Source organism: Eucyclogobius newberryi, unplaced genomic scaffold (assembly GCF_026437365.1).
Source record: "Eucyclogobius newberryi isolate DKJ021-1_F unplaced genomic scaffold, fEucNew1.0.hap1 SCAF_11, whole genome shotgun sequence".
Taxonomy (NCBI): Eukaryota; Metazoa; Chordata; class Actinopteri; order Gobiiformes; family Gobiidae; genus Eucyclogobius; species Eucyclogobius newberryi.
In genome coordinates this window covers 35933241-35958675 of record NW_027315735.1, presented here as the reverse complement: position 1 = coordinate 35958675, position 25435 = coordinate 35933241, and the positions used below count along the sequence as shown (strand labels likewise).

At 45.9% G+C, this 25435-nt stretch overlaps 1 protein-coding gene across 1 annotated transcript in view; it reads left to right on the top strand.

Moving 5' to 3' along the window:
* The window catches only part of glra1 (glycine receptor, alpha 1), a 158704-nt gene that overhangs the window by 101792 nt on the left and 31477 nt on the right, over positions 1-25435 (top strand). The window contains exons 4-6 of the mRNA XM_072440040.1: positions 9395-9618; positions 19309-19391; positions 23509-23646. Coding sequence (XP_072296141.1) covers positions 9395-9618; positions 19309-19391; positions 23509-23646 — 445 coding nt within the window. The remainder of the gene's footprint in view (positions 1-9394; positions 9619-19308; positions 19392-23508; positions 23647-25435) is intronic.

Genomic DNA, 25435 nt, shown 5'->3' with positions numbered 1-25435 from the left:
ACACGTCTCTGATGGTCCACAGCCCTAAGCGGACCCTCATCTTCAGGTCTCAGAAGGGTTTGTTGGACCAGGACACGTCTCTGATGGTCCACAGCCCTAAGCGGACCCTCATCTTCAGGTCTCAGAAGGGTTTGTTGGACCAGGACACGTCTCTGATGGTCCACAGCCCTAAGCGGACCCTCATCTTCAGGTCTCAGAAGGGTTTGTTGGACCAGGACACGTCTCTGATGGTCCACAGCCCTAAGCGGACCCTCATCTTCAGGTCTCAGAAGGGTTTGTTGGACCAGGACACGTCTCTGATGGTCCACAGCCCTAAGCGGACCCTCATCTTCAGGTCTCAGAGGGGTTTGTCGGACCAGGACACGTCTCTGATGGTCCACAGTGACAGGCACCAGAGGCCAGAGTTTGTATTATGATGAGAACAAGCTCACTGTCATCCTGTCTCCTTCTCCACTGTCTCCTTAGCGCTCTCTCCTTCCCTCCCACTCCTTTCCTTGTCCTTCTCTCTCTTTCTCCTTTACATGTTTCTCCCCTTCTTTCCTTTCACTCCTCTTTCTTCCCCTCTTCATCTCTTTCTTCACCGATGCACGAGACACTTGCAGAGTTGGTGAATCCCGCTCTCCCCTGTTTCTCCTTCCTTTCTCTCGTTCTCTTCACTCTCCTTTCCCTCTCTCCCCTCTCTCTCCTCTCTCCCTCTCTCCCCCTCACCTCCTCTCTCCCCCTCTCCCTCACTCAGACACAGTAGTCCTCGTCTTGTGTGTAGAGCAGAGCCTTGTGAGGACACTGTTCCTTTTCTCTCCTCTCTCCCTCCTCTCTCCCTCGCTCCTCCTCTCTCCCCCTCTCCCTCTACCTCCCCCTCTCCCTCTCTCCCCCTCTCCCTCTCTCCTCCTCTCTCCTCCTCTCTCCCCATCTCCCTCGCTCCCCCCTTCTCCCTCTCTCCTCCTTTCTCCCTCTCTCCTCCTCTCTCCCCCTCTCCTCCTCTCTCCCCCTCCCCTCCTCTCTCCCCCTCTCCCTCACACAGACACAGTAGTCCTCGTCTTGTGTGTAGAGCAGAGCCTTGTGAGGACACTCTTCCTTTCACCTGTCACAGCGCCGAGCCTGAACTCAAACCTCAGCACTTTCACACGTCTCCTGCTCCTGACACGAGTCTCAGCAGTTTAAGAAGAAGAGGAAGAAGAGGAAGAAGTCTTTGGAAACTATTCTTGACCCGGGTTTAGTCACGAGTCCATCAACACAGCGCAGAGTGAAAAGGATGTACGATATCTCACCTTTGAAGCGCCACTGCACAACGATTTGTGCTTAGAAATAGACCGAAAAAACACAGACACACATGCGTCCTTCTTGGCTCGCACTGACATAAACCTGACTCGTACTGCTCGTCTTATGTAGAAACGTACGTATCTCCATGGAGACTCTTCAGAAGTGTTGACTTTCTGTTTCCGTGCAGATGACGTGCCTCCAGAAAGTTACACAAAGACTCTTCGTTCATTTATTTCAATAATGTGTATTTGAAAAAGGTCCAGTCAGATTAGCTCGTTTGTTGAAGAAGGGTCAGAGCAGGTTCTTCTCAAAGTTTAAAATTAAGCTGGAGCCGCGTGGAGCCGCGTGGAGCCGCGTGGAGTCATGTGGAGTCATGTGGAGCCGCGTGGAGCCGCGTGGAGCCGCGTGGAGCCGCGTGGAGTCATGTGGAGCCGCGTGGAGCCGCGTGGAGTCATGTGGAGTCATGTGGAGTCATGTGGAGTCATGTGGAGCCGCGTGGAGCCGCGTGGAGCCGCGTGGAGCCGCGTGGAGTCATGTGGAGCCGCGTGGAGCCGCGTGGAGCCGCGTGGAGCCGCGTGGAGCCGCGTGGAGTCATGTGGAGCCGCGTGGAGCCGCGTGGAGTCATGTGGAGTCATGTGGAGTCATGTGGAGTCATGTGGAGCCGCGTGGAGCCGCGTGGAGCCGCGTGGAGCCGCGTGGAGTCATGTGGAGCCGCGTGGAGCCGCGTGGAGCCGCGTGGAGCCGCGTGGAGCCGCGTGGAGTCATGTGGAGCCGCGTGGAGCCGCGTGGAGCCGCGTGGAGTCGCGTGGAGTCATGTGGAGCCGCGTGGAGCCGCGTGGAGTCATGTGGAGTCATGTGGAGTAGTTGCAGTGGTCGCAGTAGTCACAGTGGTTATTGTAGTAGAAGTTGTAGTTTTAGTCATTGTACTAGATAGTTGTAGTAGTCGCAGTAGTCGTAGTAGTCGTAGTAGTCGTAGTAGTCGTAGTAGTCGTAGTATTCCAGGGTTCAGAATAAGCGGTATCGCAAAATGCAACGCAATTTCTCTCAAATGCGATGCATTCGTCAGAAAAAAGTGTTTTTGTTTCGCAGCTTTTGTGATACAAAAATGTGTGTTTTATTGTATCACCAAAGCGCCTAAAAGTACTGATCACTGTCAATCGATCGTCTATAACGGCATGACACATGTAGGACACTGTGTGGACATGACACATGCACATGTAGGACACTGTGTGGACATGACACATGTAGGACGCTGTGTGGACATGACACATGCACATGTAGGACACTGTGTGGACATGACACATGTAGGACGCTGTGTGGACATGACACATGTAGGACGCTGTGTGGACATGACACATGTAGGACACTGTGTGGACATGACACACGTAGGACGCTGTGTGGACATGACACACGTAGGACGCTGTGTGGACATGACACATGTAGGACGCTGTGTGGACATGACACATGTAGGACGCTGTGTGGACATGGCACATGTAGGACGCTGTGTGGACATGACACATGTAGGACGCTGTGTGGACATGACACATGTAGGACACTGTGTGGACATGACACATGTAGGACGCTGTGTGGACATGACACATGTAGGACACTGTGCCACGTGCGGTAAAGTTAGCGTCATATTCAGATTCAGACTTCCGAGGTCAATAACTCCTAAACACAAAAGTCTTTGCAGATCATTCACATGTCAAAATATTCATAGTTACACTGCCAAGTGACACAACCTCGTTTTAACAATCAGATGCGTATTTTGGGCGCAGCGAATTACACGGATCCGAATGTGCAGCCGGAGCAGAGACGAGAGTACTTAGGGACCGTCATCAAATAGCAAAACGAAAAATGGTAACGTTTTATTGCTGGAATAAATAAATAGAGCGGTACAATTTAAATAACACAATAAATACACCACAATGGACACCAGAGCAACCTTTATTTTTCCATCAGAAGCTTAATACATATTTTTTGTGAGTGTAAAGACAATTAATATGTAAATGAGACTCCTGCAAATAGTCGTGTGATTGATGATGATATGGACTGTCTGACTGTCTGACTGTGTTGATTAATTTGTTCAACAACTAATTTTATTTGCAAGTTTTCTGTTTTATTTTGAAAAAAAATTTAAAAAGTGTTTCAAGGTTGATTTAAGTTTTTTTTAATTAAAATGTTTACGAATACATTTGAAATAAATAATCTTGTTACATCAATGGAAAATATTGATTGTTAGTCACTTTCGTGTTTTGCTATGCAATTATCAAATTGCTATACAAATTCAAAAAAATTCACGGGTTGTTTAGCAGCACCGCTATACGAGTGAAAATCCTTAATCTGAGCCCTGTATTCATAGTAGTGGTAGTAGTGGTAGTAGTTGTAGTAGTCGTAGTAGTGGTAGTAGTGGTAGTAGTCGTAGTAGTCGTAGTAGTGGTAGTAGTTGTAGTAGTCGTAGTAGTCGTAGTAGTCGTAGTAGTCGTAGTAGTCGTAGTAGTCGTAGTAGTCGTAGTAGTTGTAGTAGTGGTAGTAGTTGTAGAAGTCGTAGTAGTTGTAGTAGTTGTAGTAGTCGTAGTAGTCGTAGTAGTGGTAGTAGTGGTAGTAGTTGTAGTAGTCGTAGTAGTGGTAGTAGTCGTAGTAGTCGTAGTAGTGGTAGTAGTTGTAGTAGTTGTAGTAGTTGTAGTAGTCGTAGTAGTGGTAGTAGTGGTAGTAGTTGTAGTAGTCGTAGTAGTGGTAGTAGTCGTAGTAGTCGTAGTAGTGGTAGTAGTTGTAGTAGTTGTAGTAGTTGTAGTAGTTGTAGTAGTCGTAGTAGTGGTAGTAGTTGTAGTAGTCGTAGTAGTGGTAGTAGTTGTAGTAGTCGTAGTAGTCGTAGTAGTTGTAGTAGTCCTAGTAGTGGTAGTAGTGGTAGTAGTTGTAGTAGTGGTAGTAGTGGTAGTAGTTGTAGTAGTGGTAGTAGTGGTAGTAGTGGTAGTAGTGGTAGTAGTTGTAGTAGTTGTAGTAGTGGTAGTAGTTGTAGTAGTTGTAGTAGTTGTAGTAGTCGTAGTAGTTGTAGTAGTGGTAGTAGTGGTAGTAGTTGTAGTAGTGGTAGTAGTGGTAGTAGTGGTAGTAGTGGTAGTAGTGGTAGTAGTTGTAGTAGTTGTAGTAGTGGTAGTAGTTGTAGTAGTTGTAGTAGTTGTAGTAGTCGTAGTAGTGGTAGTAGTGGTAGTAGTGGTAGTAGTGGTAGTAGTGGTAGTAGTGGTAGTAGTTGTAGTAGTTGTAGTAGTGGTAGTAGTTGTAGTAGTGGTAGTAGTGGTAGTAGTTGTAGTAGTTGTAGTAGTGGTAGTAGTTGTAGTAGTTGTAGTAGTTGTAGTAGTGGTAGTAGTGGTAGTAGTGGTAGTAGTGGTAGTAGTGGTAGTAGTGGTAGTAGTTGTAGTAGTTGTAGTAGTGGTAGTAGTTGTAGTAGTTGTAGTAGTCGTAGTAGTGGTAGTAGTGGTAGTAGTGGTAGTAGTGGTAGTAGTTGTAGTAGTGGTAGTAGTTGTAGTAGTTGTAGTAGTGGTAGTAGTGGTAGTAGTTGTAGTAGTGGTAGTAGTGGTAGTAGTTGTAGTAGTTGTAGTAGTTGTAGTAGTGGTAGTAGTGGTAGTAGTTGTAGTAGTTGTAGTAGTGGTAGTAGTGGTAGTAGTTGTAGTAGTTGTAGTAGTGGTAGTAGTGGTAGTAGTTGTAGTAGTGGTAGTAGTGGTAGTAGTTGTAGTAGTTGTAGTAGTTGTAGTAGTGGTAGTAGTGGTAGTAGTTGTAGTAGTGGTAGTAGTTGTAGTAGTTGTAGTAGTGGTAGTAGTGGTAGTAGTTGTAGTAGTGGTAGTAGTGGTAGTAGTTGTAGTAGTTGTAGTAGTTGTAGTAGTGGTAGTAGTGGTAGTAGTTGTAGTAGTTGTAGTAGTGGTAGTAGTGGTAGTAGTGGCGTGAGGATAGAAGTAGAAGTCGTGGTACTTCTTTCTCCAGCGTCCTGTAAAGACGCCTGAGCTCCAGTGAACGTGAGTGACAGGCTCCAAACAGTGAGGTCATCGGAGGGCTCTTCTCTCTCCCACAATGCACCTCTGCTCCCACAATGCACCTCTGCCGCCGCGCTCTTAATGAAACCCGGCGCCCGGAGCGAGGGATAATCGACAGCCAAATGCCACCGCTCTCTCTCCGCTCTCCGTCGTGCGGTCGTGACGCGAATGTTAAACGGATCGATCCAGTTCAGAACGAGCCACGAGCTTTCCCATCGCCATCGAACACGGTCGGCACGGCGACGGTCGGCACGGCGACGGCCGGAAGATGGCGTCGTATTTGTGTTTTAATGAAACTTAAGAACGAGCTGTTTAGGATTAAAGCGTTTGATAAATGAATAATAAAACTGTCAATGTTAAAGCCTGAAAATGACTGAACCAAAACCAGGACAAAGCACTAAATATATATTTAAAACTAAATATATATTTAAAACTAAATATATATTTAAGACTAAATATATATTTAAAACTAAATATATATTTAAGACTAAATATATATTTAAAACTAAATATATATTTAAAACAAAATATATATTTAAAACTAAATATATATTTAAGACTAAATATATATTTAAAACTAAATATATATTTAAAACTAAATATATATTTAAAACTAAACATATATTTAAAACTAAATATATATTTAAAACTAAATATATATTTAAAACTAAATATATATTTAAGACTAAATATATATTTAAAACTAAATATATATTTAAAACTAAATATATATTTAAAACTAAATATATATTTAAAACTAAATATATATTTAAGACTAAATATATATTTAAGACTAAATATAGGTTCAAGACTAAATATAGGTTTAAATTAAGACTAAACAGGAGATTACAAGAGTCCTAATCCAGGACTAAACCAGGACTATAAACTAGTACTTTTGTTCTGGTTTGAGCCCAGTTTAAGTCCTGATGTAGACCTGGTTTAGACCTGGTTTAGACCTGGTTTAGACCTGGTTTAGTCCTGGTTTAGACCTGGTTTAGACCTGGTTTAGTCCTGGTTTAGACCTGGTTTAGACCTGGTTTAGTCCTGGTTTAGACCTGGTTTAGTCCTGGTTTAGACCTGGTTTAGTCCTGGTTTAGACCTGGTTTAGACCTGGTTTAGTCCTGGTTTAGACCTGGATTAGACCTGGTTTAGACCTGGTTTAGACCTGGTTTAGACCTGGTTTAGAAAACTACTTCAGGCTTCAGGAGTCATAAAAGAAAGATAGTTTTATAATATAAAGGTCTTATTTCCCTATATCGAGCCTGTTCCCTTCTCGTTTCCTTCTCGTTTCCTTCTTGTTTCCTTCTCATTTCCTTCTCGTTTCCTTTGTTTCCTTTTCGTTCCGTTCTGGTTTCCTTTGTTTCCTTCTGGTTTCCTTTGTTTCCTTTTCATTCCCTTATCGTTCCCTTCTTATTTCCTTCTCGTCTCCTTCTGGTTTCCTTCTCATTTCCTTCTCATTTCCTTTGTTCCCTTATCGTTCCCTTCTCATTTCCTTCTCGTCTCCTTCGGATTTCCTTCTCATTTCCTTCTCGTTTCCTTTGTTCCCTTCTCGTTCCCATCTTGTTCCCTTCTTGTTTCCTTCTCGTCTCCTTCTTGTTTCCTTCTGGTGTCCTTCTCGTTTCCTTCTCGTCTCCTTCTCGTTTCCTTCTGGTTGCCTTCTCGTTGCCGCTGCACAGTTTGCACCTGCAGCTCGACTCTGACCTTTGCCCTCTTCAGGATCACATGTTTCCTTCTGCTTTCCTTCTTTTCTCCTTCTTGTTTCCTTCTGGTTTCCTTCTGGTTTCCTTCGTTCCCTTCTGGTTTCCTTCTGGTTTCCTTCTGGTTTCCTTCTCGTCCCCTTCTCGTTTCCTTCTTGTTTCCTTTGTTCCCTTCTGGTTTCCTTCCGGTTTCCTTCTCGTTCACTTATCGTTTCCTTATCGTCTCCTTCTCTTTCCCTTCTCTTCTCCTTCTCGTTTCCTTCTCATTGCCGCTGCACAGTTTTGCACCTGCAGCTTGACTCTGACCTTTGCTCTCTTCAGGATCACATGTTTCCTTCTCGTCTCCTTCTCGTCTCCTTCTCGTCTCCTTCTCGTTCTCTTTTCGTTTCCTTCTCGTCTCCTTCTCGTCTCCTTCTCGTTTCCTTCTCGTTCCCTTCTCGTTCCCTTCTCGTTGCCGCTGCACAGTTTGCACCTGCAGCTCGACTCTGACCTTTGCCTTCTTCAGGATCACATCTCACGCGGAGCTCACGTCACGTTGAGCTTTGCCTCGAGTCAAACGGTGGATTTGGAGACGGCAGGTTTAAACCGAAGCCGCCATCGATCGAGACGGATTGGATTTTCCTGTTTTGATCGATTCAAACTGTTGATGTTATTATGAGAATTAAAAAAACTGTGAAATCTTTGATTCACTTTCACTTCCACCTTCTCGTAACTTCCCTCTCGCTTTAGGAGATCAAAGCTTCTGATCGATACCGAGACATAAACTGTGAGATACTAAAGCATTTTAAATTTCGGTTTAGCTTTTTGAGCACGAAATACATTGAAAAAACGCTTATTATTTATTAGTTCTTGTGAGAAACTCCTGCAGTTGAAATATTTGCAGGATTTAGCATCAATTTATATATGTATTTTTTCCCTTTGCGTTATGTCCTTGTTTATTTGCAGAGAAATAGTAACTTCTCCAACAACAATATGGTTTAGTTCCTGTGGTTTGGTTCCTGTGGTTTGGTACCTGTGGTTTAGTTCTTGTGGTTTGGTTCCTGTGGTTTAGTTCCTGTGGTTTAGTTCTTGTGGTTTGGTTCCTGTGGTTTGGTTCCTGTGGTTTGGTTCCTGTCAGTGACAGTTCCAGGCCAGTCAAAGTCCAGGTTTAGACCTTCAGACTGAGTCCAGGTGACGAGCCGTTTGTTTCTGTGACACAAAATCGATAAATCTGTGAAACGGAGCAAACGACTGTGAAACGACTGTGAAACGTCTGTGAAACGACTGTGAAACGACTGTGAAACGACTGTGAAACGACTGTGAAACGGCTGTGAAACGACGCTGTGAAACGACTGTGAAACGACTGTGAAACGGCTGTGAAACGACGCTGTGAAACGACGCTGTGAAACGACGCTGTGAAACGACGCTGTGACTGTGGAAAGAGCGCGATAAAAAAAGGTTCTAACTGTGTCCAAATGTGTAAACCACCAAATTACAGTCAAATTACAGCCTATTTAAATACAGTAAAAAGTGTTCCCTCCTGTCCTCTCCCCTGACCTCTCTCCTGACCTCTCCCCTGACCTCTCTCCTGACCTCTCTGCTGACCTCTCCCCTGACCTCTCTCCTGACCTCTCCCCTGACCTCTCTCCTGACCTCTCTCCTGACCTCTCTCCTGTCATCTCCCCTGACCTCTCTGCTGACCTCTCTCTTCTCCTCTCCCCTGACCTCTCTCCTGACCTCTCTCCTGACCTCACTCCTGACCTCTCTGCTGACCTCTCCTGACCTCTCTCCTTACCACTCTCCTTTCCTCTCCCCTGACGTCTCTCCTGACCTCACTCCTGACCTCTCTCCTGACCTCTCTCCTGACCTCTCTGCTGACCTCTCTTCTACTCTCTCCTGACCTCTCTCCTGACCTCTCTCCTGTCCTCTCCCCTGACCTCTCTGCTCACCTCTCTCTTCTCCTCTCCCCTGACCTCTCTCCTGACCTCTCTCCTGACCTCTCCCCTGACCTCTCTCCTGACCTCTCTCCTGACCTCTCTGCTGACCTCTCTCCTGACCTCTCTGCTGACCTCTCTTCTCCTCTCTCCTGACCTCTCTCCTGACCTCTCTCCTGTCCTCTCCCCTGACCTCTCTCCTGACCTCTCTCCTGACCTCTCCCCTGACCTCTCTCCTGACCTCTCCCCTGACCTCTCCTGACCTCTCCCCTGACCTCTCTGCTGACCTCTCTGCTGACCTCTCTCCTGACCTCTCTCCTGTCCTCTCTCCTGTCCTCTCCCCTGACCTCTCTGCTTACCTCTCTCTTCTCCTCTCCCCTGACCTCTCTCCTGACCTCTCTCCTGACCTCTCCCCTGACCTCTCTCCTGACCTCTACCCTGACCTCTCTGCTGACCTCTCTCCTGACCTCTCTGCTGACCTCTCGCTCCTTCTCCTCAGGATTACCGGGTGAACATCTTCCTGAGGCAGCAGTGGAATGACCCGCGTCTGGCCTACAGCGAGTACCCGGACGACTCCCTGGACCTTGACCCGTCCATGTTGGACTCCATCTGGAAACCCGACTTGTTCTTCGCCAACGAGAAGGGCGCCAACTTCCACGAGGTCACCACGGACAACAAGCTGCTGCGCATCTCCAAGAACGGGAACGTGCTCTACAGTATACGGTGAGGGGTCTATCACAGTATACGGGGTCTACTACAGTATACGGTGAGGGGTCTACTACAGTATACACTGAGGGGTCTACAGTGTGCACTGAGGGGTCTACTACAGTATACAGTGAGGGGTCTACAGTATACAGGGGTCAACAGTATACAGTGAGGGGTCTACAGTATACAGTGAGGGGTCTACAGTGTACACTGAGGGGTCTACAGTATACAGTGAGGGGTCTACTATAGTGTACACTGAGGGGTCTACTACAGTATACAGTGAGGGGTCTACAGTATACAGGGGTCAACAGTATACAGTGAGGGGTCTACAGTGTACACTGAGGGGTCTACTACAGTATACACTGAGGGGTCTACAGTATACAGTAAGGGGTCTACAGTATACACTGAGGGGTCTACTGTAGTGTACACTGAGGGGTCTACTACAGTATACAGTGAGGGGTCTACAGAATACAGGGGTCCACAGTATACAGTGAGGGGTCTACAGTATACAGTGAGGGGTCTACAGTATACAGGGGTCTACAGTATACGGTGAGGGGTCTACAGTATACAGGGGTCTACAGTATACGGTGAGGGGTCTACAGTATACAGTGAGGGGTCTACAGTGTACACTGAGGGGACTACTACAGTATACAGTGAGGGGTCTACAGTATACAGTAAGGGGTCTACAGTATACACTGAGGGGTCTACTATAGTGTACACTGAGGGGTCTACTACAGTGTACACTGAGGGCGAGGGGTCTACTACAGTATACAGTGAGGGGTCTACAGTATACAGGGGTCTACAGTATACAGTGAGGGGTCTACAGTATTCCGGGGTCTACAGTATACGGTGAGGGGTCTACAGTATACAGGGGTCTACAGTATACAGTGAGGGGTCTACAGTATACAGGGGTCTACAGTATACAGTGAGGGGTCTACAGTATACAGTGAGGGGTCTACAGTATACAGTGAGGGGTCGACAGTATACAGGGGTCTACAGTATACAGTGAGGGGTCTACAGTATACAGTGCGGGGTCGACAGTATACAGGGGTCTACAGTATACAGTAAGGGGTCTACAGTATACAGTGAGGGGTCTACAGTATACACTGAGGGGTCTACTACAGTGTACACTGAGGGGTCTACTACAGTGTACACTGAGGGTGAGGGGTCTACTACAGTATACAGTGAGGGATCTACAGTATACAGGGGTCTACAGTATACAGTGAGGGGTCTACAGTATTCCGGGGTCTACACTATACAGGGGTCTACAGTATACAGTGAGGGGTCGACAGTATACAGTGAGGGGTCGACAGTATACAGGGGTCTACAGTATACAGTGAGGGGTCTACAGTATTCCGGGGTCTACACTATACAGGGGTCTACAGTATACAGTGAGGGGTCTACAGTATACAGTGAGGGGTCGACAGTATACAGTGAGGGGTCGACAGTATACAGGGGTCTACAGTATACAGTGAGGGGTCTACAGTATACAGTGAGGGGTCGACAGTATACAGTGAGGGGTCGACAGTATACAGTGAGGGGTCGACAGTATACAGGGGTCTACAGTATACAGTGAGGGGTGTACAGTATACAGTGAGGGGTGTACAGTATACAGTGAGGGGTCTACAGTATACAGTGAGGGGTCGACAGTATACAGGGGTCTACAGTATACAGTGAGGGGTCGACAGTATACAGTGAGGGGTCGACAGTATACAGGGGTCTACAGTATACAGTGAGGGGTCGACAGTATACAGTGAGGGGTCTACAGTATACAGGGGTCTACAGTATACAGTGAGGGGTCTACAGTATACAGTGAGGGGTCGACAGTATACAGGGGTCTACAGTATACAGTGAGGGGTCTACAGTATACAGTGAGGGGTCTAAAGTATACAGGGGTCTAAAGTATACAGGGGTCTACAGTATACAGTGAGGGGTCGACAGTATACAGTGAGGGGTCGACAGTATACAGGGGTCTACAGTATACAGTGAGGGGTCGACAGTATACAGTGAGGGGTCGACAGTATACAGGGGTCTACAGTATACAGTGAGAGGTCGACAGTATACAGTGAGGGGTCGACAGTATACAGGGGTCTACAGTATACAGTGAGGGGTCTACAGTATACAGGGGTCTACAGTATACAGTGAGGGGTCTACAGTATACAGTGAGGGGTCGACAGTATACAGTGAGGGGTCGACAGTATACAGGGGTCTACAGTATACAGTGAGGGGTGTACAGTATACAGTGAGGGGTCTACAGTATACAGTGAGGGGTCGACAGTATACAGGGGTCTACAGTATACAGTGAGGGGTCGACAGTATACAGGGGTCTACAGTATACAGTGAGGGGTCTACAGTATACAGGGGTCTACAGTATACAGTGAGGGGTCTACAGTATACAGTGAGGGGTCGACAGTATACAGGGGTCTACAGTATACAGTGAGGGGTCGACAGTATACAGGGGTCTACAGTATACAGTGAGGGGTGTACAGTATACAGTGAGGGGTCTACAGTATACAGGGGTCTACAGTATACAGTGAGGGGTCTACAGTATACAGTGCGGGGTCGACAGTATACAGGGGTCTACAGTATACAGTGAGGGGTCTACAGTATACAGTGAGGGGTCGACAGTATACAGGGGTCTACAGTATACAGTGAGGGGTCGACAGTATACAGTGAGGAGTCTACAGTATACAGGGGTCGACAGTATACAGTGAGGGGTCGACAGTATACAGTGAGGGGTCGACAGTATACAGGGGTCTACAGTATACAGTGAGGGGTCGACAGTATACAGTGAGGGGTCGACAGTATACAGGGGTCTACAGTATACAGTGAGGGGTCGACAGTATACAGTGATGGGTCGACAGTATACAGGGGTCTACAGTATACAGTGAGGGGTGTACAGTATACAGTGAGGGGTGTACAGTATACAGTGAGGGGTCTACAGTATACAGTGAGGGGTCGACAGTATACAGGGGTCTACAGTATACAGTGAGGGGTCGACAGTATACAGTGAGGGGTCGACAGTATACAGGGGTCTACAGTATACAGTGAGGGGTCGACAGTATACAGTGAGGGGTCTACAGTATACAGGGGTCTACAGTATACAGTGAGGGGTCGACAGTATACAGGGGTCTACAGTATACAGTGAGGGGTCGACAGTATACAGTGAGGGGTCTACAGTATACAGGGGTCTACAGTATACAGTGAGGGGTCTACAGTATTCCGGGGTCTACACTATACAGGGGTCTACAGTATACAGTGAGGGGTCGACAGTATACAGTGAGGGGTCGACAGTATACAGGGGTCTACAGTATACAGTGAGGGGTCTACAGTATTCCGGGGTCTACACTATACAGGGGTCTACAGTATACAGTGAGGGGTCTACAGTATACAGTGAGGGGTCGACAGTATACAGTGAGGGGTCGACAGTATACAGGGGTCTACAGTATACAGTGAGGGGTCTACAGTATACAGTGAGGGGTCGACAGTATACAGTGAGGGGTCGACAGTATACAGTGAGGGGTCGACAGTATACAGGGGTCTACAGTATACAGTGAGGGGTGTACAGTATACAGTGAGGGGTGTACAGTATACAGTGAGGGGTCTACAGTATACAGTGAGGGGTCGACAGTATACAGGGGTCTACAGTATACAGTGAGGGGTCGACAGTATACAGTGAGGGGTCGACAGTATACAGGGGTCTACAGTATACAGTGAGGGGTCGACAGTATACAGTGAGGGGTCTACAGTATACAGGGGTCTACAGTATACAGTGAGGGGTCTACAGTATACAGTGAGGGGTCGACAGTATACAGGGGTCTACAGTATACAGTGAGGGGTCTACAGTATACAGTGAGGGGTCTAAAGTATACAGGGGTCTAAAGTATACAGGGGTCTACAGTATACAGTGAGGGGTCGACAGTATACAGTGAGGGGTCGACAGTATACAGGGGTCTACAGTATACAGTGAGGGGTCGACAGTATACAGTGAGGGGTCGACAGTATACAGGGGTCTACAGTATACAGTGAGAGGTCGACAGTATACAGTGAGGGGTCGACAGTATACAGGGGTCTACAGTATACAGTGAGGGGTCTACAGTATACAGGGGTCTACAGTATACAGTGAGGGGTCTACAGTATACAGTGAGGGGTCGACAGTATACAGTGAGGGGTCGACAGTATACAGGGGTCTACAGTATACAGTGAGGGGTGTACAGTATACAGTGAGGGGTCTACAGTATACAGTGAGGGGTCGACAGTATACAGGGGTCTACAGTATACAGTGAGGGGTCGACAGTATACAGGGGTCTACAGTATACAGTGAGGGGTCTACAGTATACAGGGGTCTACAGTATACAGTGAGGGGTCTACAGTATACAGTGAGGGGTCGACAGTATACAGGGGTCTACAGTATACAGTGAGGGGTCGACAGTATACAGGGGTCTACAGTATACAGTGAGGGGTGTACAGTATACAGTGAGGGGTCTACAGTATACAGGGGTCTACAGTATACAGTGAGGGGTCTACAGTATACAGTGCGGGGTCGACAGTATACAGGGGTCTACAGTATACAGTGAGGGGTCTACAGTATACAGTGAGGGGTCGACAGTATACAGGGGTCTACAGTATACAGTGAGGGGTCGACAGTATACAGTGAGGAGTCTACAGTATACAGGGGTCGACAGTATACAGTGAGGGGTCGACAGTATACAGTGAGGGGTCGACAGTATACAGGGGTCTACAGTATACAGTGAGGGGTCGACAGTATACAGTGAGGGGTCGACAGTATACAGGGGTCTACAGTATACAGTGAGGGGTCGACAGTATACAGTGATGGGTCGACAGTATACAGGGGTCTACAGTATACAGTGAGGGGTGTACAGTATACAGTGAGGGGTGTACAGTATACAGTGAGGGGTCTACAGTATACAGTGAGGGGTCGACAGTATACAGGGGTCTACAGTATACAGTGAGGGGTCGACAGTATACAGTGAGGGGTCGACAGTATACAGGGGTCTACAGTATACAGTGAGGGGTCGACAGTATACAGTGAGGGGTCTACAGTATACAGGGGTCTACAGTATACAGTGAGGGGTCGACAGTATACAGGGGTCTACAGTATACAGTGAGGGGTCGACAGTATACAGTGAGGGGTCTACAGTATACAGGGGTCTACAGTATACAGTGAGGGGTCTACAGTATACAGTGAGGGGTCGACAGTATACAGGGGTCTACAGTATACAGTGAGGGGTCTACAGTATACAGTGAGGGGTCTAAAGTATACAGGGGTCTAAAGTATACAGGGGTCTACAGTATACAGTGAGGGGTCGACAGTATACAGTGAGGGGTCGACAGTATACAGGGGTCTACAGTATACAGTGAGGGGTCGACAGTATACAGTGAGGGGTCGACAGTATACAGGGGTCTACAGTATACAGTGAGAGGTCGACAGTATACAGTGAGGGGTCGACAGTATACAGGGGTCTACAGTATACAGTGAGGGGTCTACAGTATACAGGGGTCTACAGTATACAGTGAGGGGTCTACAGTATACAGTGAGGGGTCGACAGTATACAGTGAGGGGTCGACAGTATACAGGGGTCTACAGTATACAGTGAGGGGTGTACAGTATACAGTGAGGGGTCTACAGTATACAGTGAGGGGTCGACAGTATACAGGGGTCTACAGTATACAGTGAGGGGTCGACAGTATACAGGGGTCTACAGTATACAGTGAGGGGTCTACAGTATACAGGGGTCTACAGTATACAGTGAGGGGTCTACAGTATACAGTGAGGGGTCGACAGTATACAGGGGTCTACAGTATACAGTGAGGGGTCGACAGTATACAGGGGTCTACAGTATACAGTGAGGGGTGTACAGTATACAGTGAGGGGTCTACAGTATACAGGGGTCTACAGTATACAGTGAGGGGTCTACAGTATACAGTGCGGGGTCGACAGTATACAGGGGTCTACAGTATACAGTGAGGGGTCTACAGTATACAGTGAGGGGTCGACAGTATACAGGGGTCTACAGTATACAGTGAGGGGTCGACAGTATACAGTGAGGAGTCTACAGTATACAGGGGTCGACAGTATACAGTGAGGGGTCGACAGTATACAGTGAGGGGTCGACAGTATACAGGGGTCTACAGTATACAGTGAGGGGTCGACAGTATACAGTGAGGGGTCGACAGTATACAGGGGTCTACAGTATACAGTGAGGGGTCGACAGTATACAGTGATGGGTCGACAGTATACAGGGGTCTACAGTATACAGTGAGGGGTCGACAGTATACAGTGAGGGGTCGACAGTATACAGGGGTCTACAGTATACAGTGAGGGGTCTACAGTATACAGTGAGGGGTCGACAGTATACAGGGGTCTACAGTATACAGTGAGGAGTCTACAGTATACAGGGGTCGACAGTATACAGTGAGGGGTCGACAGTATACAGTGAGGGGTCGACAGTATACAGGGGTCTACAGTATACAGTGAGGGGTCTACAGTATACAGGGGTCTACAGTATACAGTGAGGGGTCTACAGTATACAGTGAGGGGTCGACAGTATACAGGGGTCTACAGTATACAGTGAGGGGTCTACAGTATACAGTGAGGGGTCTAAAGTATACAGGGGTCTACAGTATACAGTGAGGGGTCTACAGTATACAGTGAGGGGTCGACAGTATACAGGGGTCTACAGTATACAGTGAGGGGTCGACAGTATACAGTGAAGAGTCTACAGTATACAGGGGTCGACAGTATACAGTGAGGGGTCGACAGTATACAGTGAGGGGTCGACAGTATACAGGGGTCTACAGTATACAGTGAGAGGTCGACAGTATACAGTGAGGGGTCGACAGTATACAGGGGTCTACAGTATACAGTGAGGGGTGTACAGTATACAGTGAGGGGTCTACAGTATACAGTGAGGGGTCGACAGTATACAGGGGTATACAGTATACAGTGAGGGGTCGACAGTATACAGGGGTCTACAGTATACAGTGAGGGGTCTACAGTATACAGGGGTCTACAGTATACAGTGAGGGGTCTAATGTATACAGTGAGGGGTCTACAGTATACAGGGGTCTACAGTATACAGTGAGGGGTCTACAGTATACAGGGGTCTACAGTATACAGTGAGGGGTCTACAGTATACAGTGAGGGGTCGACAGTATACAGGGGTCTACAGTATACAGTGAGGGGTCTACAGTATACAGTGAGGGGTCGACAGTATACAGGGGTCTACAGTATACAGTGAGGGGTCGACAGTATACAGTGAGGAGTCTACAGTATACAGGGGTCGACAGTATACAGTGAGGGGTGTACAGTAGTTTTACTTGCTGCTCGTCACGTCCGGACACATAAAGTCTTGTGGCGTCGTCTCGTCGAACTTCACCTCAAAAAGCAGAACGTTTCGCTCTTGGAGCGAAAGTGAAGGAGAAACGCTCTGATGGAGTCATAAAAGTGTGATGGATGTGCACCACTTTCACACGCTTTTTATGTCTTCTCCATCTTTGAGAGGCTCTGTTCAAAGCTCAGGCCGTTAATCACACTGAGGCCGGTTTAGACCCGTTTTAGACCCGGTTCAGACCAGATTTAGACCCGGTTTGGACCCGGTTTAGACTCGGTTTCACCTTTACTTTCTCCTGCTTTTGTCCAGGTTTAGATTTAGTTCTGGTTTATTTCCAAGTCTTCCTTAAAGGCGCAATGGACGATTTTTTTGGCGATTTGAGAACACAGGCGGAAGTGCGCATGCGCACTTTCCCGTGTGGACCGATACAACACACACGTGCGTTTGTTTATTAGCGCAACGGAGCGCATCACATCTCTCGTCTCCCGTAGATTTCCGTCTTTTATGAGTCAACAGTCTATCTCCGTCTTCATTTTGTCCCGTACACTGAGGGAACTATATTATGATCAATGCACTTAGACACGCGGAACCGTGCTGCTCTCGGGGGACGAGCCACCCGCGGCTGCAGGTGAGCGATAGGTGCGTTTTATGATTGATACGTGGCAGGACTAATCGGCCGTCCACGCCACGAGGAAATAAGACTAAAATTTGGGCCAAAAAAATCGTCCATTCAACCTTTAAGTCCTTCTTTATATCCGGATTTTAAAAAAAATTGTCTGGCTTTAGACATGGTTTAGACAGGTTTAGACCTGGTTTAGGCCTGATTTAGACCCAGTTTAGACCTGGTTTGGACCTGGTTTAGACCTGGTTTAGACCCGATTTAGACCTGGTTCATTCCTTATCCAGTCCTGATTCAGTTTAGTCCTGGTTTAGTCCAGCTTTAGTCCTGCTTCTTGTCATTCCCGCCGTGTGCCGTGTTTCTTATCACACGTTTTCGTTTGTAGAGGGTGGAGCTAAAACGCTTCTTTTATACTTCCCCTTCTTCAAACTGAAGAGGGCGTCGTCTGAAGGGGGCGTCGTCTGAAGGGGGCGTCGTCTGAAGGGGGCGTCGTCTGAAGGGGGCGTCGTCTGAAGGGGGTGTCGTCTGAAGCGTCGGGGAACGTCCAAGCCAAAGCGCGGCACATTGTGTTTACGGCTTTTTGTGGCCGCTCTCTCTCTCGCTCGCCGCAGCCGCTCGGGGCGCTGCAGAGACTGCGAGCGTGATGGATGCGAGCAGCCGCGCAGATCCAACTGTCAGATTATAGTCATGTGAAAAGAGACGGGAATATGTGGATCGTGCGGTTTGTGCGGCGAAGCGGACGAAGCGGCGGCTGGAATCAGATACAGATACGAGCTGAGTTCACGTTTACAAATTGGAATTCCGAGCTTGAAAGATGTTCCAGTTTGAATTTACAGATCGGAACTCTAATAATCCAACATCTGAAACCACAATTGCCAAGTCAAATTCAATTCAACCCTATTTTACTTCAGTCAACTGGTTTAAACACAAAATTCTGCTCTTACCGTATTTTCTGGACTATAAGTCGCACCTTTTTTCATCGTTTTGGCCGGGGTGCGACTTATACTCCAGAGCGACTTATATGTGATATTATTCGTTATTTTCACTCTGACAACCACAAGAGGGCGCTCTAGGCTCTGAGCGACACAGAAGAAGAATCTGCACTTCCTCTTCCTCTGGAGTTTGTGGAGTTGTTTAGAAGTGACACAGAGGAAGAAGAATTCAATGGATTTAGTGATTTGGGGTAAAACTGATGCTTTGCTAAACTTGTTAGCATGTTCTTTATGCTATAGTTATCTGAATAACTGTTCATATGTTACGTTAACATACCAGACACTTACCACAGTTCTGTCTGTGCCTCATGTAGCTGAAGGTGTTAGCGCTAGCATACGTCATGTAGCTGAAAGTATTAGCGTTAGCATACGTACACCTATTCACCATGTTCTCTCATCTGTTATTATTTTAAACTGCATTTCAAGAGGAAATGTCTGTTCTTGGTCTTGGATTTTATAATACATTCCCCAAAAATGCGACTTCTACTCCGGAAAATACGGTATATTATTCTGCATATTATTATTGACTGTAATACATACTGAGTACAAAGGAGCGAGTTATGTTTGAACGTTCAGCTGCTCCATGTTTCACGTCTGTAGAAGATGGATCTGAAATGTTAAAGTGCCAGATGAACCCGGAGCCGCTTGAGCTGGTCTCGAGCGCTCTCTAAACGTCCCGATTCTTGTGTTTCCGTGCGTCGCTTTGTCTCTAAAAATGTCTTCTCCTTTGGCTCTTCCTCAGAATCACCCTGATCTTGGCCTGTCCCATGGACCTGAAGAACTTCCCCATGGACGTGCAGACCTGCATCATGCAACTGGAGAGCTGTGAGTGCGGCCGTCACACGTGTTCTGAACGTGTTCTGAACGTGTTCTAAACGTGTTCTAAAACGTGTTCAAAACGAGTTCTAAACGTGTTCTAAACGTGTTCAAAACGAGTTCTAAACGTGTTCTAAACGTGTTCTAAAAGTGTTCTAAACATGTTCCAAACGAGTTCTAAACGTGTTCTAAATGTGGTATAAACGTGGTCTAAACGTGTTCTAAACGTGTTCTAAACGTGTTCTAAACATGTTCCAAACGAGTTCTAAACGTGTTCTAAACGTGTTCTAAACGTGTTCAAAACGAGTTCTAAACGTGTTCTAAACGTGTTCTAAAAGTGTTCTAAACATGTTCCAAACGAGTTCTAAACGTGTTCTAAATGTGGTATAAACGTGGTCTAAACGTGTTCTAAACGTGTTCTAAACGTGTTCTAAACGTGTTCCAAACGAGTTCTAAACGTGTTCTAAACGTGTTCTAAACGTGTTCAAAACGAGTTCTAAACGTGGTCTGAACGTGTTCTAAACGTGTTCTAAACGTGTTCAAAACTAGTTCTAAATGTGTTCTAAACGAGTTCTAAACGAGTTCTAAACGTGGTCTAAATGTGTTCTATACGAGTTCTAAACGAGTTCTAAACGTGGTCTAAAAGTGTTCTAAATGTGTTCTAAACGTGTTCAAAACGTGGTATAAACGTGTTCTAAACGTGGTCTAAACGTGTTTTAAACGTGTTCTAAACGTGTTCAAATGAGTTCTAAATGTGGTCTAAATGTGTTCTAAACGTGTTCTAAACGTGTTCTAAACGTGTTCAAAACGTGTTCAAAACGAGTTCTAAATGTGGTCTGAATGTGTTCTTAAACATGTTCAAAACGTGTTCCAAACATGTTCAAAACGAGTTCTAAACGTGTTCTAAACGTGTTCTAAACGTGTTCTAAACGTGTTCTTAAACGTGTTCAAAACGTGTTCAAAACGAGTTCTAAACGTGTTCTAAACTTGTTCAAAACGTGTTCAAAACGTGTTCTAAACGTGTTCAAAACGTGGTCTAAACGTGTTCTAAATGTGTTCTAAACATGTTCAAAACGTGGTCTAAACGTGTTCAAAACGTGTTCTAAACGTGTTCAAAACGTGTTCTAAACGTGTTCAAAACGTGGTCTAAACGTGTTCTAAACGTGTTCTAAACGTGTTCAAAACGTGTTCTAAACGTGTTCAAAACGTGTTCTAAACGTGTTCTAAACGTGTTTTAAACGTGTTCTAAATGTGTTCTAAACGAGTTCTAAACGTGGTCTGAATGTGTTCTTAAACATGTTCAAAACGTGTTCTAAACTTGTTCAAAACGAGTTCTAAACGTGTTCTAAACGTGTTCTAAACGTTTTCAAAACGTGTTCTAAACGTTTTCAAAACGTGTTCTAAACGTGTTTTAAACGTGTTCTGAATGTGTTCTAAACGTGTTTTAAACGTGTTCTAAACGTGTTCAAAACGTGTTTTAAACGTGTTCTCAATGTCTTCTAAACGAGTTCTAAACGTGGTCTGAATGTGTTCTTAAACATGTTCAAAACGTGTTCTAAACTTGTTCAAAACGAGTTCTTAACGTGTTCTAAACGTGTTCTAAACGTGTTCAAAACGTGTTCTAAACGTGTTTTAAACGTGTTCTAAACGTGTTCAAAACGTGTTCTAAACGTGTTCTAAACGTGTTCAAAACGTGTTCTAAATGTGTTTTAAACGTGTTCTAAACGTGTTCAAAACGTGCTCTAAACGTGGTCTAAACGTGTTAAAAATGTGTTCTAAACGTGTTCAAAATGTGTTCTAAACATGTTCAAAACGTGTTCTAAACGTGTTCAAAACGTGTTCCAAACGTGTTCAAAACGTGGTCCAAACGTGTTCTAAACGTGTTCAAAACGTGGTCTAAACGTGTTCTAAACCTGTTCAAAACGTGGTCTAAACGTGGTCTAAACGTGTTCTAAACGTGTTCTAAACGTGTTAAAAACGTGGTCTAAACGTGTTTTAAACCTGTTCAAAACGTGGTCTAAACGTGGTCTAAACGTGTTCTAAACGTGTTCTAAACGTGTTCAAAACGTGGTCTAAACGTGTTAAAAACATGTTCTAAACGTGTTCTAAACGTGTTCAAAATGTGTTCTAAACATGTTCAAAACGTGTTCTAAACATGTTCTAAACGTGTTCAAAACGTGGTCTAAACGTGTTCTAAACGTGTTCCAAACGTGTTCAAAACGTGGTCTAAACGTGTTCTAAACGTGTTCAAAACGTGTTCTAAACGTGTTCTAAACCTGTTCAAAACGTGGTCTAAACGTGGTCTAAACGTGTTCTAAACGTGTTCTAAACGTGTTCAAAACGTGTTCTAAACTTTTTCTAAACGTGTTCAAAACGTGGTCTAAACGTGTTCTAAACGTGTTCTAAACGTGTTCTAAACGTGTTCTAAACGTTTTCTAAACGTGTTCAAAACGTGGTCTAAACGTGTTCTAAACGTGTTCAAAACGTGTTCCAAACGTGTTCATAACGTGGTCGAAGCGTGTTCTAAACGTGTTCTAAACGTGTTCTAAACGTGTTCAAAACGTGTTCTAAACGTGTTCTAAACGTGTTCTAAACGTGTTCAAAACGTGTTCTAAACGTGTTCTAAACGTGTTCTAAACGTGTTCTAAACGTGTTCTAAGCGTGTTCTAAACGTGTTCTAAACGTGTTCTAAACGTGTTCTAAACGTGTTCTAAACGTGTTCTAAGCGTGTTCTAAGCGTGTTCTAAACGTGTTCTAAACGTGTTCTAAACGTGTTCAAAACGTGTTCTAAACGTGTTCAAAACGTGTTCTAAACGTGTTCTAAACGTGTTCTAAACGTGTTCAAAATGTGTTCTAAACGTGTTCTAAACGTGTTCTAAACCTGTTCAAAACGTGTTCTAAACGTGGTCTAAACGTGTTCTAAACGTGTTCTAAACCTGTTCAAAACCTGGTCTAAACGTGTTCTAAACGTGTTCTAAACGTGTTCTAAACGTGTTCAAAACGTGTTCTAAACGTGTTCTAAACGTGTTCTAAACGTGTTCAAAACGTGTTCTAAACGAGTCGCGGAGCAGACACGGAGCAGGATAATGGACAAACATTAGATGAAATGCATAAAACACGGCATAAATGTAGTGTTCACTTTAGCAGGTATATTTTTGAAAATATTTAGCGTTTACTTTTCATATCCGATAATTGGGTTCGATCACGTGAAAAAGAGGGAACGAAGTCTCAGCTTAGGTTTATTAAATTAGACCTGTAACAATGACTCGACTTCTCGACAATAAAAACACACGTACAGTTGTATTTGATCATTTTGATCATTATCTTTAAAACACAGGCCAAATCGTTTAAAGTCGATGAAACGACTCGTGGTTTTTCCTCTGAAACGTGAAAACTGAGAATGAGTTTTACTTTTTCACAAACTGCGTGATAAAAGTGCCTCCAGCGTTAATAAAACCAGCTCTGACTATTAACTATAAAACTGTAACGACCCGAGAAAGTTCTGGAAAAGTATCAAAACCACCAACAATCTGACACACTTGTCGCAGAGCCGCTCGTGGTCAGTCTAGAGCCGCTCGTGGTCAGTCTAGAGCCGCTCGTGGTCAGTCTAGAGCCGCTCGTGGTGAGTCCAGAGCCGCTCGTGGTCAGTCTAGAGCCGCTCGTGGTCAGTCTAGAGCCGCTCGTGGTGAGTCCAGAGCCGCTCGTGGTCAGACTAGAGCCGCTCGTGGTCAGTCTAGAGCCGCTCGTGGTCAGTCTAGAGCCGCTCGTGGTCAGTCTAGAGCCGCTCGTGGTCAGTCTAGAGCCGCTCGTGGTCAGTCTAGAGCCGCTCGTGGTCAGTCTAGAGCCGCTCGTGGTGAGTCCAGAGTCTAGAGCCGCTCGTGGTCAGTCTAGAGCCGCTCGTGGTCAGTCTAGAGTCCAGAGCCGCTCGTGGTCAGTCCAGAGCCAAATATCTCAAATGAGTCCGCGCGGTTAATTATCGTTGTAATCCATCTGTGACAGGAGGATCTTGTGTAGTACTTTGTCCCAGACGCAGTACATACATATACTGTCTTGTCTGTGTATGGAGGACCTTGTGTAGTACTTTGTCTCAGACGCAGTACATACATATACTGTCGTGTATTTACAGTCGGATACACGATGAACGACCTGATCTTTGAGTGGGACGAGAAAGGAGCGGTGCAGGTCGCCGACGGACTGACTCTGCCACAGTTCATCCTGAAAGAAGAGAAGGACCTGCGCTACTGCACCAAGCACTACAACACAGGTACTAGTACTACTACTGCTACTGCTACTGCTACTGCTACTGCTACTACTACTGCACCAAGCACTACAACACAGGTACTAGTACTACTACTGCTACTGCTACTGCTACTACTACTGCACCAAGCACTACAACACAGGTACTAATACTACTACTGCTACTGCTACTGCTACTGCTACTACTACTGCACCAAGCACTACAACACAGGTACTAGTACTACTACTGCTACTGCTACTGCTACTGCTACTACTACTGCACCAAGCACTACAACACAGGTACTAGTACTACTACTGCTACTGCTACTGCTACTGCTACTGCTACTGCTACTGCTACTGTACCAAGCACTACAACACAGGTACTGGTACTACTACTGCTACTGCTACTGCTACTGCTACTGCTACTGCTACTGCTACTGCACCAAGCACTACAACACAGGTACTGGTACTACTACTGCTACTGCTACTGCTACTACTACTGCACCAAGCACTACAACACAAGGTACTAGTACTACTACTGCTACTGCTACTGCTACTACTACTGCACCAAGCACTACAACACAGGTACTAGTACTACTACTGCTACTACTACTGCTACTACTACTACTGCTACTGCTACTGCTACTGCTACTACTACTGCTACTACTACTACTACTGCTACTACTACTGTTACTACTACTGCTACTACTACTACTACTGCTACTACTACTGGTACTACTACTGCTAATGCTACTGCTACTGCTACTGCTACTGCTACTGCTACTGCTACTGCTACTGCTACTGTACCAAGCACTACAACACAGGTACTGGTACTACTACTGCTACTGCTACTGCTACTGCTACTGCTACTGCTACTGCTACTGCTACTGCACCAAGCACTACAACACAGGTACTAGTACTACTACTGCTACTGCTACTGCTACTGCTACTACTACTGCACCAGGCACTACAACACAGGTACTAGTACTAGTACTGCTACTGCTACTGCTACTTCACCAAGCACTACAACACAGGTACTAGTACTGCTACTGCTACTGCTACTGCTACTGCACCAAGCACTACAACACAGGTACTAGTACTGCTACTGCTACTGCTACTGCACCAAGCACTACAACACAGGTACTAGAACTACTACTGCTACTGCTACTGCTACTGCACCAAGCACTACAACACAGGTACTAGTACTGCTACTGCTACTGCTACTGCACCAAGCACTACAACACAGGTACTAGAACTACTACTGCTACTGCACCAAGCACTACAACACAGGTACTAGTACTACTACTGCTACTGCTACTGCACCAAGCACTACAACACAGGTACTAGTACTGCTACTGCTACTGCTACTGCACCAAGCACTACAACACAGGTACTAGTACTGCTACTGCTACTGCTACTGCACCAAGCACTACAACACAGGTATTAGTACTACTACTGCTACTGCTACTGCTACTGCTACTGCACCAAGCACTACAACACAGGTACTAGTACTGCTACTGCTACTGCTACTTCACCAAGCACTACAACACAGGTACTAGTACTGCTACTGCTACTGCTACTGCACCACGCACTACAACACAGGTACTAGTACTGCTACTGCTACTGCTACTGCACCAAGCACTACAACTGCTACTGCTACTGCTACTGCACCAAGCACTACAACACAGGTACTACTACTGCTACTGCTACTGCTACTGCACCAAGCACTACAACACAGGTACTAGTACTACTACTGCTACTCCTACTGCACCAAGCACTACAACACAGGTACTAGTACTGCTACTGCTACTGCTACT